Raw genomic sequence first — 17,428 nt, forward strand, 5'->3', positions numbered from 1 at the left:
AATAGAGTTAAAAAGAGAGTAAAATGCTCCAAACAAATCTTGTTTTTAAGAAAAAGTTTATTGTGTTTTTGACATTTTGTAATCTTCATTCTACAAAAGTGAATTAATGCAACCCATTCCTCATGTAGGTTTAGTTTAGAGTCACTCCTCCTGGTGCAGAAAGAGGACAGAACAAAAGCAATACAGATAACAAAACTGGAGAAAACCCCTTGAATTTATCCATGCTCTATGCATGTTACTCCACAGATGTTTCTCTCTGCATGTAAATGTGACATTCTGCTGTAAAACATTCAGTGCATGGCTAAGTTTATCTGTATTGCCTGCAGACAACAACGTGCTATTATGCTGCTGTATTGCTTGTGACTCAATACCTGTTGCTTACACAGTGTGCAAGCTCAGTGCGGAAGGGCTAGACATATAGTGCAAATGTAAAGGGGGAGGATTTCTATTTTCTGACTGCAACTACCATGCGCTTACCACATGCACCGCATTATCTGCTGTCAAGGGAAAATCTACTAGTGCATGTGTAAATTATACAATCCCATTTGGAGAAATTTCACACCATTCATATACTACAGTAAACAGCACATTGAACAAACTATTACAACGATAACAAGAGCTAAGCTAACATAAAAAAATAAAAAATTAACATTTTCCACACAAAGGAAAAGCTTTGTTGGTTCTCAAAGTACAATAGACATTTTAAGAGTTATAAGAGACTATTTGATTGTACTGTGAATCCTTTTTTCATTCAGATAGTCCAGACAAGTGCTAATGAATCAAAAAACAAAAAAACTGGCTCAGATGAAGGAATTGTGGGAATAATAATAAAATAATAGATAGTTCACCGAAAAACACTCAATTACTTTCACTTACTCACCTTAATGTCGTTTCAAACCTGCATGGTGTTTTTTTTTCTTTTGTGGAACACAATCAAAGTCAACAAGGGTGTAATGTCATTTTGGGAATTTTCATTTTTGGGTGAACTATCCCTTTTAGGGACTGGAAAGAGAACCCACAGATCAGTAGAAGATTTTCATTAAGTAAAATAACCACTAATGTACCACTGGTAAAAACAAAGTGCAAGTTTAAACACTATAAATTAGGTTTGGCAGAACTGTCGAGAAACTGAAAGTTGTTGATTGTTTTTCAAGTTAGTGGCACACTTTTTAAAGTCTTTCCTTCATTTTCACTATATAATGACTGCTTGGAGCTAAGTAAACACTTTCAGTTAAGGATCCCTATAGGAAAGTGCAACACTTTTCAAAAGGAATACGTAACAAAAAATACTTTTAAAAGGATACCAAAGTACCTGGCGTAGCAATCCATATCGGTCCAACAACACACTTCTGAAGAGCTACTTCAGCTTTCAAGGTACAAATTGACTATCTGTAGCATATGCTAGATTGTACCTCAGACGTGAAATTAACATATTTTTTAAATAACGCACAAAAAGCTTGACAGTAGCTTTATGACATTTAACATACCATCAACAGTAGCAATCTGAGTTACGACCACAGATGTGGACGTCACGGGCAAGTTTTCCCCAACATTTCCATTTCCTATACAAAAAGTTTGAAAATGCTTGGTAGTAAGCAGTTCAGTCGCGTCTCCGTGGCCAGATGTGTAACGCAATTTAGGCAGCTCAGTAGCTTTGTGTCTTTGTAACATGCAGGGCTGTACATAGAGCTCAAAGTGAGCTGCAGCAACCGACAAGGGCAGAAACGTGAGCAAATATGCGTTATTGCTCTGAAGTTAATATTGTGAAGGACTGATTATTATGAAAATTCATCTTAGTCTTTTCCATCGTATTCTTTTGAAACATCTATCTTGGGTATTGTGGGCAGATTTTCAGTAGTACAAGTTGAAATATTCAAACGTTCAGTGACTTTACTGACGAGAATCCAAAGGGATGTTGATTCCTATCAGCGGGATTTGATTATTAACTTTAAAAAGCATAGCCGCACAGCCTTGACATGAAATTTGACATGAAATGCTGCTTAGATCAGAGGTTGGAGTCTTCATCATTTCCAGCTTTTCATCAGGAGAGCTTGCTTGAGTCATCCCTTCATTTGTATGCATGAGGGGGTGGAGCGTTGGTGTAAACATGGTGCTTTACACAAGTGTCAACACCAAAAGAGCGCTAAAAGCATGACATCTATCACAATGGAGAAGAGAAACCACACAGTCAATTCGCCCTGGTTTGCATTTAGGATTTGATCCATGAGTAATTGGTGTGGGCACGAGTTTGAGTGGAGGTGGCATGAAGAAAGAGGCAGATATTCCTCTCAGGATTGGAGTAGGTCTGTGACTGGGTGGATTGAGGATTTCACACAGCTAGGGGTCCACGATGAGATTTGTTCTTGGGATTTGCCACCTCATTGGTGACCCCTTGCTCCTCCAGGTTGATGTTGCTGGTGGACGCATGGTGAGTCAAAGGATCCCGTCCATGACGATAGACGTCAAGGTATAACAGACCTAACAGGACAGAAGAATCCATGTGAGAAGGCACAAATGAAATAAAGAAGAAAAATGAGAAGGTATGAATGTAGGGTAAAATAATGATGGGATTGTGGAAATGTGATTTGGGAAAAAAATGAAGAAGAAACTAAAAAAACGCCTCACTACACCTTTTCCCCAAATTGGAGCGTCTCTTGGAGATCAATGTTTAAATAACATTCTTCAGGAACAGAATGTTTTTGCTTCAAACTTTGGCTGAAATATCCGTCATGCAAACCAAGACACCTTTATCTATTGTTCTCCAAGATTTCTGTGAACTGAAATGTCCAGTATTAAATATTCACCATGCATACTAAGTAAATGATGAAAAGGCTCTTTTAACCCTCAGAGGTCAAAAGGCAAATCCATAAAGAATCCCACTGATGACAACAGTGAATGGCATAAAAGCTGAAACTTCTTTGTGAATCCATGACCTCTGTGCATTGCCTTTTATCTTGCTCCGTACCTATTCCTCAATTTGAACAGGACACGAGTCCTCATCTGTCCATTCCACAGACATCCAGGAAGATAGAGAAAAAGAGAGATGGGAAATGATGGAAGGAAAAACAGAGACAGAAAAGAGAGAGAACACAGCACATTTACAGCACATCAAGAGAATCAACCAGCCATCCACAGAAAATGAAAGTCGGATTGAGAAAAGAAGAAGAAGCTTGGTGCTTAGTGATAATGAGAGAAGATGATAGGGTCCTTTTGAAGAAAAAACTGCACTTTTACTGGAAACTTTTATCTTTAATGACCAGGATGTTCAATTTTTAAGTGCCAATTCCAATATGTGATTATCATTTTTCTCTAAAAGCAAGACTTGAATGGGCACATTACTTATAGTGACCACAAACAGTATATGCACACTTAAGTAGCACTTAAAAATGTATGAATGTCATTGCATTACATAAAATAACAAACCGCATGGCATACTTTTCAAGCAAAAAAAAATTCGCAAAAATTCAGGGTTTCGAAGCTTACTTTCAAGGACCCCCCAAAAACGTTTAGTGAAAAATAGTCTAAAAATGTAAAAAGATAAGTACATTTATATTATATTATATGGTATTATTAAAAATAAGTTTAAGTGTTTAAAGTTTAAGAGCCAGATTTAGCTTGTGTCGGTGCCCTCATTTAGCGTTAAAAAACTACTGTGAGGATTTACAAAAGACATGCAGTGGGAAATTAGCACTGAAAAGGCATGGACACAAATTTTTGCTACTCACTTTGTTGAATATGCATTTGTAAGGAGTTTCCCTTACGATCGGTAAATTTATGGGAGGAGAGTATTTAAATGAATCACGCAATGCAATTTACTAAGATTTGTGCTCGTCAATTCACTGGTATTTGCGGCATTATTAAACGCCCAAAAAAGCATGTCTTAAGGCAGGCGGTAATTTGAGCTACTCTTGGTAGATTGCGCTGGTCATTATGGAAATTAAGTGTTGCGTCTGTGTTCTTTAATGTGCAACTAGTCAGTAAATCACCTGCAGAATTTTCCCCTCCCATCGGCGCTTTCATGGAACTGTGCTTTAATGCTCATTTGCCCTGTTTAGTAAATATGGCCCTAAATTTACTGACCTTTCATTTGCAAAACATAAGATTAATCACAATTATTTTATTCTATTGAAAAAAATTCAAATAAATAAAAGAGTAAATATTTCACAGATAACATTTTACACACATTGATAATTGTATGTACAATAATAGGTCCTTATGCACAAAATCTTAAAGCGGGATCATTATATCTATGGTCTGTGCTATCACTCCTGATCTAATGAAATGAAATTTTTACACTTTTAAGAGTAACTTATGTGTCCAAATTTTTTGAGCCAATTGGATATTTTGGACTGTGTAGTAATCACGATGAATAAAAATATGACAATGATGTTGATGAATCATATTTTACTGTCTGTCATGTGAAAAGCTTCATTTGTGTCCTTCCAGAGAGAATGCTTTCTCTGGATGACAGTAACCAAGAGTTGGAGATTAACAGAATATGCTGGCAAAAGAGGGAAGATGAGCTGAAAAATGAAGGGATGAAGGTAAAAATGAAGGGAGACGCAAAGCTACTTTGAGCTGGCAGACACTGAACATGAACTTAGCTATTAGTATGACCCAGAGAGATAGAAACAAGTCATACATGATATAAACTCACACATACACATAAACACACACAAAAGAGGGGGGGGTTAAAGGGCATGGCCATTTTACCAATTAACACTACACAAAATCACAGCAGGGTCAAAGTAAGGATGTGCATGAGCAGACAAAGCCAATAGTGTTTTAGAGCCAGTTGCTGTTTTAAATGGGACACCTTGAAACCGCCTCACCCAATCCCTTCCAATCAGAAAGTCCATGTTCGAGAGGTTGCCACTCACCAGCGAATCGGCCGTCAGGAGGTTGCTCATTGTCCAGGCCTGTCATACAGTGGGTGTCAGACTGCCCCTGATTGTTATTGTCAAACTCTGGACAAGGCACCTCGCTCCTCCTGCGCCCACCTGCAAGCGAGGTCAGAGGTCAAACAAGAGCAGCCGAGGCAGGGCAGAGCAGCCGAGTGGAGTACAGCAGTGAGGGGTCAGAGCGATGGGGCGCAGGATGCTACTCGGCAGCCATTTAGTGATGACTGCGGTTGATGGATGCACACATACTCATGTGAGAGCGAGCAGATGCGATCAGCGCGTGCACGAGAACACAACTGACAAACACTTGGACAATCATTTCCTCACATTAGTAAGCATACAACATAAGAAACAGATGAAAAATGTCTATGCAAAATGGCAGTTAGGTACAATACAAAGGAAACAATAGCAAAACCTTAATTAGTTGCCCTCAATTAGTTGGCCAAAAGAATATATAGCATTAATACAGATGCACACTTGTTATAATAAATAATAAAATAATAGGTAGAAAGCTGGATACTCATTACAATTCAGATGCTAAATGTGCTTGTATGTGGGCTGATTAAATAAAACATGAAAATCGAACTATATTGCCCTCAAATGAGTCATGTGATATTTATATTTGTAGTGAGCGACCTTTGGCCCACCTGCAAACACAAGTTATTCATCAAGCAGGTGCGTAGGCAGATTTAGAAGCTCTTGTAGATGAAGTACCGCCTACATTGCAGTGTTTTCTCCTTAATCTAGTGTACAGTGTCGTGAAAAGTACAGCCAATAGGTGAGGTTACAATTACCATGTTCTTTGGTGGGAGATGCGCAATCTTCCTCAGTCACATCATTTCCCTAAGAAAGAAAACACAAATCTGAGTAAATAATAAGTAAAAAAATAAATTGCTGGTTTAAGTTGCTTGGCTGTTTGAATGTTTTAACCTCTGAATCCTGTTCTTCAAGAATGGCAGCCACAAAGTTATGCCCTTTTGCCTCGTTGGGGATTTCCTGCGGACACATGTAAATATGTTCTCTGTAAGACACAATATATGATTTGCATAAACGTATCAGTGTTTGTGCAATGGTGATAGTTATGGCGTATAGCAAGTTTTGGTTACAGTGACTAATGAAATTCCATGACTTCCCGATAACTTTTCAAATTTTTTAAACCATTTAATATTTTCTTGGCCAATGAATCAGGCACGGCAAATGTTATTTATATAGCAAATTTTGTACAAAATGTTTTACATAAAAGGGATTTTTAAAAGGAAATAATCATAAAATGATCATAAAACCCAAGTGAAAAATAAATATACTAAAATGTATTTGAAATACATTTATTCCAAGTACTACAAATACATTTACATATTTATGTACTTAATACAAATACCCTGCAATTGTACTTTTAGTATACTAACTTAAAGTCTGCTAAATTGGAACAACTAATTTTGTACTTAATACACTTTAATTGTGAGGATGTAATGAAGTCCAACTAATGATATACTAAAGTATATTTGATTGTGCTAAACTGGAACTATTGCAAGTATACTTTAGGTACATTTTAAATAAAGATTGATATTATTCAAAGATCATACAATCCTCATTAATAGTGACATTAAAACACATTGTAAGCTTAATATTAAGAAATGTGCATTGTTTACTAGTAGTACTCCAAATAAAAATTATATCATTTATATATAAATTATAATTTAAAAATATAAATTAAAATGTTTTTAATAATTAAAAAAAAAAAATCTCAGTTAGTCTCAAGTTACATGTCAGTAAATATGTTAATAGATTTGAACTATACTTAGTATTACTTTTTTTTTACTAGAGAATATGCATCAGAAATAGTTTAAAGTAAAGTTATGTCTTTATTGTGGATTTTTCTTTTTCCAATTGTGAGTGCAACACTCACTCTAAAAACAAATTTAACTTTATTTCTTTAAAAGTTTTCATTGAAAAAAAAAAACCCAAATCAAATATTAACCACTACTAACAATGTTTAAGTATTAAGTTAAAAACTATAATATCAGCATGAACTAAAGCATCTGAAGATGAAAAAAAAAACAAAAGTAACAAATTGTCCTGATTCTAGGCCTTCTAACTGTCTTACCTCACCCTCATGTTGGGAAGGTGCTCGGCTCTCTGCTGGGGTCTCAGCGGCGTCATCTCCCTCGGCACCAGCCATGTAGGATCCGGACATGGAAGAGAGTGTGTCGGTGCTAATCTGAGAGTGCTGGCTATGAGAGGACGCCATTGACATCACAGACTGGGCCAGGCTGCTGCTTACTGGATCTGAACAGGACAGAAAATGAACAGGAAGACAAACAAATGTAAATGAGCTCTGGTGTGTGTTTCATTGAGATTTAGCTCTAATGCTGTACCCTCTGGGGAGGTGATTGTGGAGGACAGAGGGGTCCCGTTGCAGGAGGACTGATCTATGGCCCCTGAGGATGACAGGGTGATGTTGTCACTTTCAGGAGTTACTCCAGACTGCAGTAAAATACACAATACAACAATGATGATTAGATTGGTGTGTATTATCTATCATCATCACTAGTGGACATTGTATAATAAATACATAAAAGTAAATATTATTTCTAAAATTGTGTGAGTATTCTATAGTCTTTCATATCATACTGGTTCATATATTTAGTAGAAATATATACACTGTCATTCAAACGTCTGGGGTTAATAAGATTTTATTTTTTTGGAAGAAATTAATACTTTCATTTAGCAAGGACATATTAAATTGATCAAAAGTGACAGTAAAGACGATTACTTTTTTTCAAAATTTCTATTTCAAATAAAACTTTTGGAAGAATTAAAGTGATGTGACAGTAAAGACTTCTAAAAAAAAAAAAAAAATTCACATAAATGCTGTTCTTTTGAACTCTCTGCTCATCAAAGAATCTTTAAAAAAGCATCATGTTTTCCACAAAAATATTAAGCAGCACATTTTCAACATTCATAATAACAAGAAATTTTCTTGAGCACCAAATCGGCATATTAGAATGATTTCTGGAAGATCATGTGACACTGAAGACTGAAGTAATGGTTGGTGAAAATTCATCTTTGCCATCACATTTGAAATTACATTTTAAAATATATTAAAATCAATTTTTTATTTAATATTTCACAGTTTTTGTGTTTTTGTGTTTTATGTATATAAATGCAGCTTTTTAAAAAACATTCAAAAACTCGCAAATATATGAAAAATGCATAAAATAATATGCATAAATAATATATAAATACTATAATGCTTGCACCTCTTGCTGTTCTACATGCAGTTTTCTCCTGCACGTTTGCACTTCAGACTCACTGCATGACTTCTCATCCTCCTCCTCAGGCAGCACTGAAGAATTCTGGGAGAGGGATCTAGAGAGTTCCCAGAATACATGATTAGCAAAGACTCATTTATCTGCCTCCTTCATAAGCCCATAATTTAACCTTCAAGAAAAGCTGTAAAGTGACAGGAAAGTGTTTTAGTAACACCCAGCAAATGTTCTGTAGGCATTAAACAACAGGTTTTTTCAGTAATACCGAAACACTACACCATTCAATCCTTCAGTTAGGGTTCACTCACTTAGAGCCACTCTTCTTGTGTTTCACATTCTGGCTGGAGTTGACAGAGTGTTCTAGTGGAGAGAGGGAGCGTGTGGGCGTGTGGTGGCTATCACTGCCATATGTGGGCACAGATCCTGAAACATGGCCCCTGGTGACGCCCTGATGTGGAGGAGCAGATGGCGACGGGTTCAGGGGCCCATTCAAGGCCTCCAACAGGGACACAGCTTCATAGCCTGGTGGGATGTGCTCCGATGCCTGTAGTAAACATACATGTGGTGTGAACAACAGTAAAGTACAACTTTTTGTATGAATAGATGGTGCATACAGATGGTTTGTATGTTTTTGCATTAAACTGTGCACCTAACTTGTATCAGAGAGTGTCTGACAACTTAAACCATTAACGCTAATGCATCATGTTTAATATGCAAAGGCCTCTAAATTATCAACATGATCAAAATGAACATGATTTTAAGTTTTTTAAAAATCATGTTAACATAGAATATCAAATATGATAAGACCAGGCTTTTGAGAAACGTTTATTTGTATATCATCACTGTATTGCATTGCATTATGATTTTCCCCCTACAATAAAAAATGCAGAGCTTTGATCATAAAAACTAAGCATTTGAATACCATCTTACTAAGACATATTACTGAGAGATATAGAGGGACTAGTTATATTTGTTTGCATTTTATGTAAGTAGCCTTCTATGCTGTTATAAAGATCTCACTGATTTACATTACAGTCAGAATTTCATCTTAGTTTTTGGCCATATAAATATCAGTAACTGTACCAAATTGCATGCTTTTTCTCAGTTTGTGTCTCTTCATAGGTGATCTTTTCCTCCTCAAATATGATATTTTTTTAGATTATGTCTGACGGTTCAACAAAACTGTTCCATTTCAAAAAATCAGATTTTCTGACTATTATTTCATATGTCAAGATTTAAAGGGTTAAAGTTAATGCTCCTAACAAAGATTTATGTATCACAGGAAAGTATTTATATTATTTAGCTTTAAATATATTTGTTCTGTACAAGGCTCTGTATGAACATTTTAAAACAAATGTTACCGAGTGCTCCTCTGAATCTGACGTCTGTGAGGTGATAACAGGGTTGAATCCAGTAGGTGTGAGTGGGCTCAGTTTTTTCCTCATCGCTCGAATTTGAAGGAGGGCACGAAATGCTATAGGAATTAAAAGGAGAAATTTGAAATGAGTCAAATATTTGATCTGAAACAATATAAAAAAAATTGCATCAACTAGTGTCAGTATGCCCAATGTTTAAAATACCCGCCACGACATTTATGTATGAGACACACTATAGATACAAATACAATCTAAGCAAAATTAAATTTTCATAAATGTAATGATCACAATAATAGAGTCCTGTTGAATGAGTTCAGTACAGGGGTTGGTGCTTACGCAGTCGACAGATGGGGCAACAGTTGGCCTGGTAACGCAGTGTGTCTGCGCAGGCATTGCACAGGCACAGGTGTCTGCAGGGCAGGATAAGTGTGTCCCGCACGTCTGACAAACACACCACACATTCAGCGCTGTTGTCACTAATTTCATCTTCTGCCACCTGTAAACACGAGTGTGTCATTTTTCATATATTGATACTAATCAATGAATGAAAGCTTAGAAGTAACAGATGTTGTCCTTCTAAATTGATATGGGGAGAGTATATCACAGTAAAGACAACTATATCACAGTAAAGACTAAAGTTTATTAAACAACTTGACTATATTAATCATTTTGGTAATTTAAATCATTCTACTGACTTTGAATTTGATTCAGTCTGATTATGATTTACCTTTGATTCTTGACTGTTGTATTTGTTCTCTATACCGTAGATCTCCTGCAGCAGGTAACTTACACCATCCACCTAAGATAAAATCACGATAAGATTAAGAGGTACAAAAATCATTTAATATCAGTTGACCTTCTTGTAAACTATAAGATTACATCAATAGTAAGAGGGACCTTACCACTTGTTTCTGTTTCAGAGGTTTTACACAGTAACTTCCATCCATATGCTAGGAGAAAAAGACAGCAACATTATATAATCACTAATCGTCACAATGAATTTATTTTTGTTAGATAAACTAGAGATAGATAAACTGGTTTTAATTATACCAATAATATTATTTGATGTGACTGAATCAATCTGATTACATTAGTTTACACCACCAGAGATCATTTTAGTGTTAGATCAGGTAGAAATAGGACAACCTCACATTTTGTATGAATGGAAAAATTTACAAAGACCTTCTTTTATAAATATGCAATACTGTTTAAAAGTTTGGGTCAGTATATATACTGTATATATTTTTTTAAATAATTTAATACTTTTATTCGGCAAGGACATATTAAACTGATCAAAAGTGAGAGTAAATACTTTCACATTGTAACAAAAAATTACTCAAAGTTACTCATCAAAGAATCCAGAAAAAAAAAATTATCAATTATCATCCACAAAAATATTAAGCAGCACAACTGATTTTATTAACATTAATAATAATAAGAAGAAATTTTCTTGAAAGTTTCTTGAGCATCAAATCAGCATATTAGTATGAATCTGAAGGATCATGTGACACTGAAGACTGAAGTAATGGCTGCTGAAACATCAGCTTTGCCATCACAGGAAACAGAAAACAGTTATTTTAAATTGCAATAAAGTTTCACAAAATTTCTCACAATTTTACTGTATTTTAGAGATTTCTTTCAAAAACATTTTCAAAAATCTAACCAACCCCCCACCTTTTGAAACATTGAATTTTTTTTACACAAAAAAGCATACCTTCTCAAAGGTTGCAAGAAGAACGTGAGAGTGTCCCAAGTGTTCTGCGCAGCAAAAACGTGGAAAAATATATTTAGATTTATTTCCAGATATATATTTCTACATATATATTATAAAATATCCAATTACACAAAACTCACCATCTCCCTCATCCACTACTGCTTGCACAACCATGGGGTAGATGTCTTTATCCATGTCAAACAAAAGCTGTGTAACAACAAACCACATTACCAGGTTTACCCAAAATGCTCTAAGGACTTGCATTATTCATTGCTCAATAATTTCATAAACGAGACAGATTAAATCAGTCTGACCTATTTTAACCTCTCTCTAAAAACGGCAAAAGCACAAAAGGTCACAGCTAGCAGATGTGTTACCTCCTCATCTGCCCACTCTGATAAGTTGACGTAATGAGAGGGCAGACAGAACTGTTGGCAGACACCACGTTTGAAATGCACCGTCTCTGACTGCAGAGAGCTGTCCTGCGGCAAGTATCTGTCAACAACACACAATGAACAGCGCAATATAACCCAAGCTTTGATGTCATTTCCCAACTTGCTGCTCTCTGATCAACCGGTAAAGGCTGAGTTTGAAGTGTGTTATTAATAAATAAAGAAAAAGGAATACTCAAAGTGTGTCTAATGCTCAACTTACATTGGCACACCATTATGGAACTCTTCAATGGCTTGGTAGTATATAGTGATGGCAACTTGTGTGTCGGCATCAAAGGTAAACTCAATATTATAGCAGCTGTGGCTTTTCCCAACTTCCTGTCCAGGAAGCTTCATGTCTTCACTACATCTGCAGACAAAATTACAAACTTTACTAAGATTTCAGCAAAAAAAAAAATATTAATGCACAGAGAGATAAATAATATATTTAATAAATGCATTATCTAAAAGATTATGAAAAACAAACAAATATATATATATATATATATATATATATATATATATATATATACTGTATATATTTTTTTCAAAAATCCTGTTTTTATTATGTTATCATGTGTTTTTTTTGTGTTAGTTTTTATGTTTATGTTAGTTTTGTTAGTTATTTAGTTAGTTATTTTTTAACCAAATCAAAATAACCCAACTGCAGTTTAATTGAGATTAATTGGAATGCATGATGAAAAAACATGATTTTTGAGTTATCTGTTTTTCAAATAAATTCTTCATATATATATATATATATATATATATATATATATATAATTTAGTGGCCCTTGTCTTTTAGCTTTGAAGCTATGTAAATGCTACTGCACACCTAAAAAACTGAAAATTTAACCTTTAGTTGAAATATGCATTTATAATTTAAAATAAAGCCATTTAAAATAGAGCCATTTAAAATAAAACTTATGGCTCATCTTGCACTACACAGATTTTCATCTAATCAGATGCTCTATAAAATAAGATACAAAATACAAATAACAACTAAATGTAACTAAAGCCTGCTAGCTATTTAAAAAAAGAGACAACCTCTTCAACATGTTCCACAAAATGTGCTGTTTTATCAAATATGTCAAAACAGGAACTCATCACATGATTCTCCGTCAGGTTTAGTAAAGATATTAGCCATGAAAATCTCACCGGACAAGTCGCAGAGTGTCTTTACGGATGTTGATGAGACTGCGGAGGGTCTTGACCGGCTCATGTGGAGGGGGAGCATTGTACGGGAACTAGCAATATCAAGAGTCAAAAGTGAGGGTAAAGTTATTGATTATAATAATATTTGAGAAGCACTTTGTCCTGTTTTATCAGCTCACATATCTGATACCCATATGATCTCTTACAAAACTGAAAAATAATCTGGAAACAAAGCCACATTAAAAGGAAGTTGATGTACACTGATTTCCTAACAAGCTGTTGTGCTGATTCATGCATGTGTGTGTGTGTGTTTGTGTGTGTGTGTGTGTGTGTGTGTGTGTCTGTTTGCCCTGGAAAAATGCAATGCACAGGCATGCCCACGTGCCAGAGAGGCATCAAGAGTGTGTTCGCGTGTGGGTCAACACTGGGTGAGCGTGTCGCCTCCCTTCCCCCTCCCCGGACTTCAGATTGAATGTGGCTCTCTGTATTACTTGCGGTAAGCCATCGCTTAAATCCACAGCATCACTAGGCTGTCTGTTTAGAGACGGGCCTAGCAGCTAATGCATACAGTGTAAATAAAAGACCCACCGCATACAGAAAAACACAAATGGTTTCATAGAAATACACAAACACTGCACACATACATATCAGGATTAAAAGCTGTATAAAGCAAAGCAGTGTATAAGAACAGCTATACAATTACATGTGACATTTGGTCATGCATAATCCTGTGAATTAGAAAAGCTTCCACCAACATATAGTAATTTACATTAAACTAACCTAAATGTCCAGTTAAAGTAACAAGAAGACTCATAACAACTCAAATATGAGTTAGAATTATGAGTAAAATATCTATATAGAAGACTTTTTAAAAATAGATTAATAAATCACATTCAAATGCAATATTTATATGTGTATTGTAAATGCATGAAACTTTATTAATTCATCTCCCACTTCTTATGAAGATATTTATTTTAAAAATGTCTTTAAATATGTTAATATTATAAAATCTTATAAAATAACACAAATTACACATAATATAAAATGCAAATCATTATGAGAATCACTTCTTCTTTTTTTTTTTTTGAGATTAATATGTATTTAAATAAAATGAGTCATGACTCATATTGTTGATCATTTCTGGAAATGAGATCACACAAGGTAAAATCAATGAACAGTGGTTTCATGACCTTCTATAAACATCAGCCAAAATGGCTGCATCTATGTTACAAGGAAATGAAATACAATCTTACCACTACTGGTCTGTTGCCTAGGAAGTTGAGGTCAGTATTTTCACCAAAGAGGTAGCCTTCGGGATGAGTTGAATCAAACTTCTCTCCTCCCATAATGAAATGGCTAGCAAAATAACTCCCTGCATGACAATGAACAGATCAAATCTTATAGATATTGAACAATTCAAAATGAACTGGTTTTAAGTAAAAAAAAAAAAAATTATTTCATTATTTCAACTGGCTACATTGTATTACACCAACACCAAGTCATTTATCATCAGATCAGGGAGAAATAGGCTAGTTCTTTTATGTAAAAGATACATATTTTAATTTTCATCAACAGGCTGACTATTAAATGGTGTATGAAACAGATATATAGATACAAAAACCTCCATTCCTCCAGAGTGATGTTTGGGCACAAGACAAGTAAAAGGTTTCAAAATGAAAATGAAGACAGATATAGCAGACTGCAGAACAAATAGATTAAAGAAAGACAAGCTCAAGGGCAGACAGAGGATAGCAACCGCCATGGGAAGATACAAGGGTAGATAGATGAACAAGCTTGAAACTGGAGCAGGAGGTAGCAAGAATCAGGCACAAGTCCCAAGCTGCACATACAGAGTATCTGGTGACTTGTGGTTAACACACTGACATTCATCTTCTCATCTGCATGTCTTGTCAAATTTCCAAAGATTTGTAAAAAAAAATCATTCTAAAACTAATGTGATGAGTGCTGCATTTTCTAAACATACAGGAAAAAACTGTTATCTAAAAATTAACATAGTAAATTAATATATTAAGCTAGCAAAATCCATGTAAACCACATAGACACAATAAATTCCATTAACATACAGTGGACACTCTTATTTCAGATCAGTTTAATGCTGAGTACATAATCATCTAAGATATTTGCTCTGATTGTGCTCTATTTCAGTAGACTGTAGACACAGCACCACTGAAATGATGAGCCCCATATCGATATAAAGACAAGCATTTATGGGCCTACTCTGCCTTTCAGAGACAGACTTGCTGACCAAGAAACAGTGGGTGGTGGCTCAGGCCCTCTGGAGTTCAAATGAACAGAAGGACCCTCTCATTTTCAATTACAAGAAGAAACAAGAAAAATATTTAACTTAATTGTACAAGCCAATTTTACGGTAAATGCCAAATTTGACACAATTGTTTTTAAAAATTATAAAAGATTATACAATCTGAACAAGCTTGTGTTTCTCTATATTTGTTAATATAATATAATATAATATAAAAGAAACAAGAACAACATTTTATTATAATAAAAATACGGTACATTAATATAAAATATAATATTTAAAATATACAATTTTCTTACCGGATTTGGGTGGGTATCTGTAAACAGAACTGGATGGTATATCGACCTCCTCCACTCCTGCATTCTGACGGCTTGTCAAAGCTCCCATTTCCAATATCTAAAAATTGAAATAACGCTGAATTATTGCAATCCTACTACTGCTGCTGCGTCTTCTTTAGTCCGAACATCTCCTTCTTCACGCAAAAGGCCGTTTTTTGCTCTTCGCTTTTATATTTTGGGCTATGCACAGGATTAGTTGGTGCTCTTAATGCCCTGTAAGCTCCGCACAGAGTCCCTCGTTGTTTTGTCTGCAGTCACAAGCTGCTTTTTGCGTCCTGCAGACTGTAGCCCTATTATAAGGCTGTCTCTGCCTCCGCGGTCAGCATCCTTGGCTCAGTTGCAAAGCGGAGTCAGGTGCTCTCTATATGACACAGTTTCTCGGTATGTTTATCATCATCTTCCCTGTATCCTCTGTTCTCCGAGCGCTTGAGAGACGGGATGCAGATGCGTATCGGTGATGTAGAAACAGAATAAGAGGGTAGAGCCGCAGTGGACGTTAACAGTTGTCTGTAAATGGGCGGGGCTTAGAGGCCCGGATGTTGCCTCTTATTAATATATAATTATATATGCATATATAAAAAACATCAGGAGAAATGCTCTTTCACAGGAACCTGTAGCCAGTGTTGAAAATGTTACTTTGGAAATGTAATGGGTTAAAGATTACCCTATCTAAAATGTAATAAGTAGTGTAACTATTTCAATTACGTTAATGAAATAATGTAGCATAACTGGTTACATTTTAATGCATACTAATGTTTTCTGAGGTTAAATAGCCTACAGATTTAAAACAGATTTAAATAAAAAGAAATGGTGTAGTAGCTATTATAGCCTACTGTTTTTGAAAAAAGATCTTTGCACAGTATGACAGAAAACACTGCCTTGGAAAAAAAAAATATTATAATAATAATAAAGCAGGCCTACATAAACCCAAGTAGGAAATAAAACTGTTATCGAATAAGCATATGTCCTATTCTGTGTCCAAAACTCCTGAAACAGTGGTGTCTCATATTCTAAAGCAGTCAATGCAATTTATGAAGGAAATCAATCAAATCTGTATGTGAGTGTGTGTGGAAAAAAAAAAAAAAAATTCATAAGTAACATTTTTTTTCTCAGTACTTTGTAATTAAATTACGTAATTTAGTTACATGTAACTAGTTACTTCCCAACACTTCCTACAGCTATAATGAAACACATTACACTAAATATTACCGTAAGTTTCCTTTTATGTATATGAAACAACATTGCTATTCATTTGTCATTATATCATTTCCACCCACTTTTTCTGTAGTTTTCTGTCAACAGAAAGACGGCTGCGATGGTGGCGTATGCATGTGTTAGCTGTTACTTTTCTATGCGCTGTTAAGGATGGACCAATCACAGTCGCTCGCGGGTAGAATATAAGGATTTTTAAAATCGTTTTACAGAGATTTGTGTGACGGATTTGCATTTATATGTCATGTTATCAATTCTTGTAATCAATACATTTAAAAGGTTATATGTTAAATATAGAAAGCTCTTCAGTAAAACAACAAACACTGTGAGATCTGAATGTAGCTCAATGGAGTATTAAGCTCTCTGAGCCTCCAGGCGGCCCCTGCTGGAAGTCTACATTATGTCTCGACAGAAATAATTTCAGCTAGTGAGATTTGCTGCTGAATGATCAGAGCTGTATTACTGTCCTCAGAAGCGCTATTGGCCACCCCTGACGTCAGGCTTAAATCCAGACTTGAGGTTTTGCGCAGTACAAACACATACTGCCTCGCCAAACGTGACCTTCCCCGAATTTTTGGAAGTGATTCACTGCAGTGCAGTAAGGGAACCTCAACTGGTGTTCATGTAGTGGCCCTTGTGTCAGCTCTGTTTCAACTGAAATTGAAATGTGTTATTATTATTATTATTTATATTATTAGCAATTATATAAAATAAATTTCACAGACAAGTTACAGCAGTAGTTAGTTCAGGA

At 35.3% G+C, this 17,428-nt stretch overlaps 1 protein-coding gene across 7 annotated transcripts; it reads right to left on the minus strand.

Moving 5' to 3' along the window:
• Positions 1–39: 39 nt before the first annotated feature.
• rnf157 (ring finger protein 157) lies at positions 40–16,069 on the minus strand. 7 transcript variants are annotated; one of them, XR_009273784.1, is made up of 21 exons: positions 15,427–16,069; positions 14,100–14,218; positions 12,850–12,938; positions 11,915–12,061; positions 11,638–11,755; positions 11,401–11,467; positions 11,261–11,304; positions 10,449–10,496; positions 10,274–10,345; positions 9,883–10,042; positions 9,532–9,644; positions 8,479–8,714; positions 8,162–8,270; positions 7,277–7,385; positions 7,006–7,187; positions 5,832–5,897; positions 5,696–5,744; positions 4,881–5,000; positions 2,966–3,000; positions 2,631–2,777; positions 2,352–2,478 (listed from the first exon to the last, which is right to left on the minus strand). XR_009273784.1 is itself a non-coding variant. In XM_058794512.1 (20 exons), exons 1-19 carry the CDS (start codon positions 15,512–15,514, stop codon positions 2,966–2,968), a joined length of 1,971 nt encoding a protein of 656 aa, XP_058650495.1. In that variant the 5' UTR covers positions 15,515–16,069; the 3' UTR covers positions 2,336–2,777. The 7 variants fall into 7 exon arrangements, 4 of the variants coding, with proteins under 4 accessions (XP_058650494.1, XP_058650497.1, XP_058650495.1 ...); XM_058794512.1 differs by having other exon boundaries at positions 2,336–2,777; XM_058794513.1 differs by lacking the exon at positions 2,631–2,777 and having other exon boundaries at positions 2,346–2,478.
• Between the last annotated feature and the right edge of the window lie 1,359 nt (positions 16,070–17,428).

This window comes from Onychostoma macrolepis, chromosome 12, assembly GCF_012432095.1.
Source record: "Onychostoma macrolepis isolate SWU-2019 chromosome 12, ASM1243209v1, whole genome shotgun sequence".
NCBI lineage: Eukaryota > Metazoa > Chordata > Actinopteri > Cypriniformes > Cyprinidae > Onychostoma > Onychostoma macrolepis.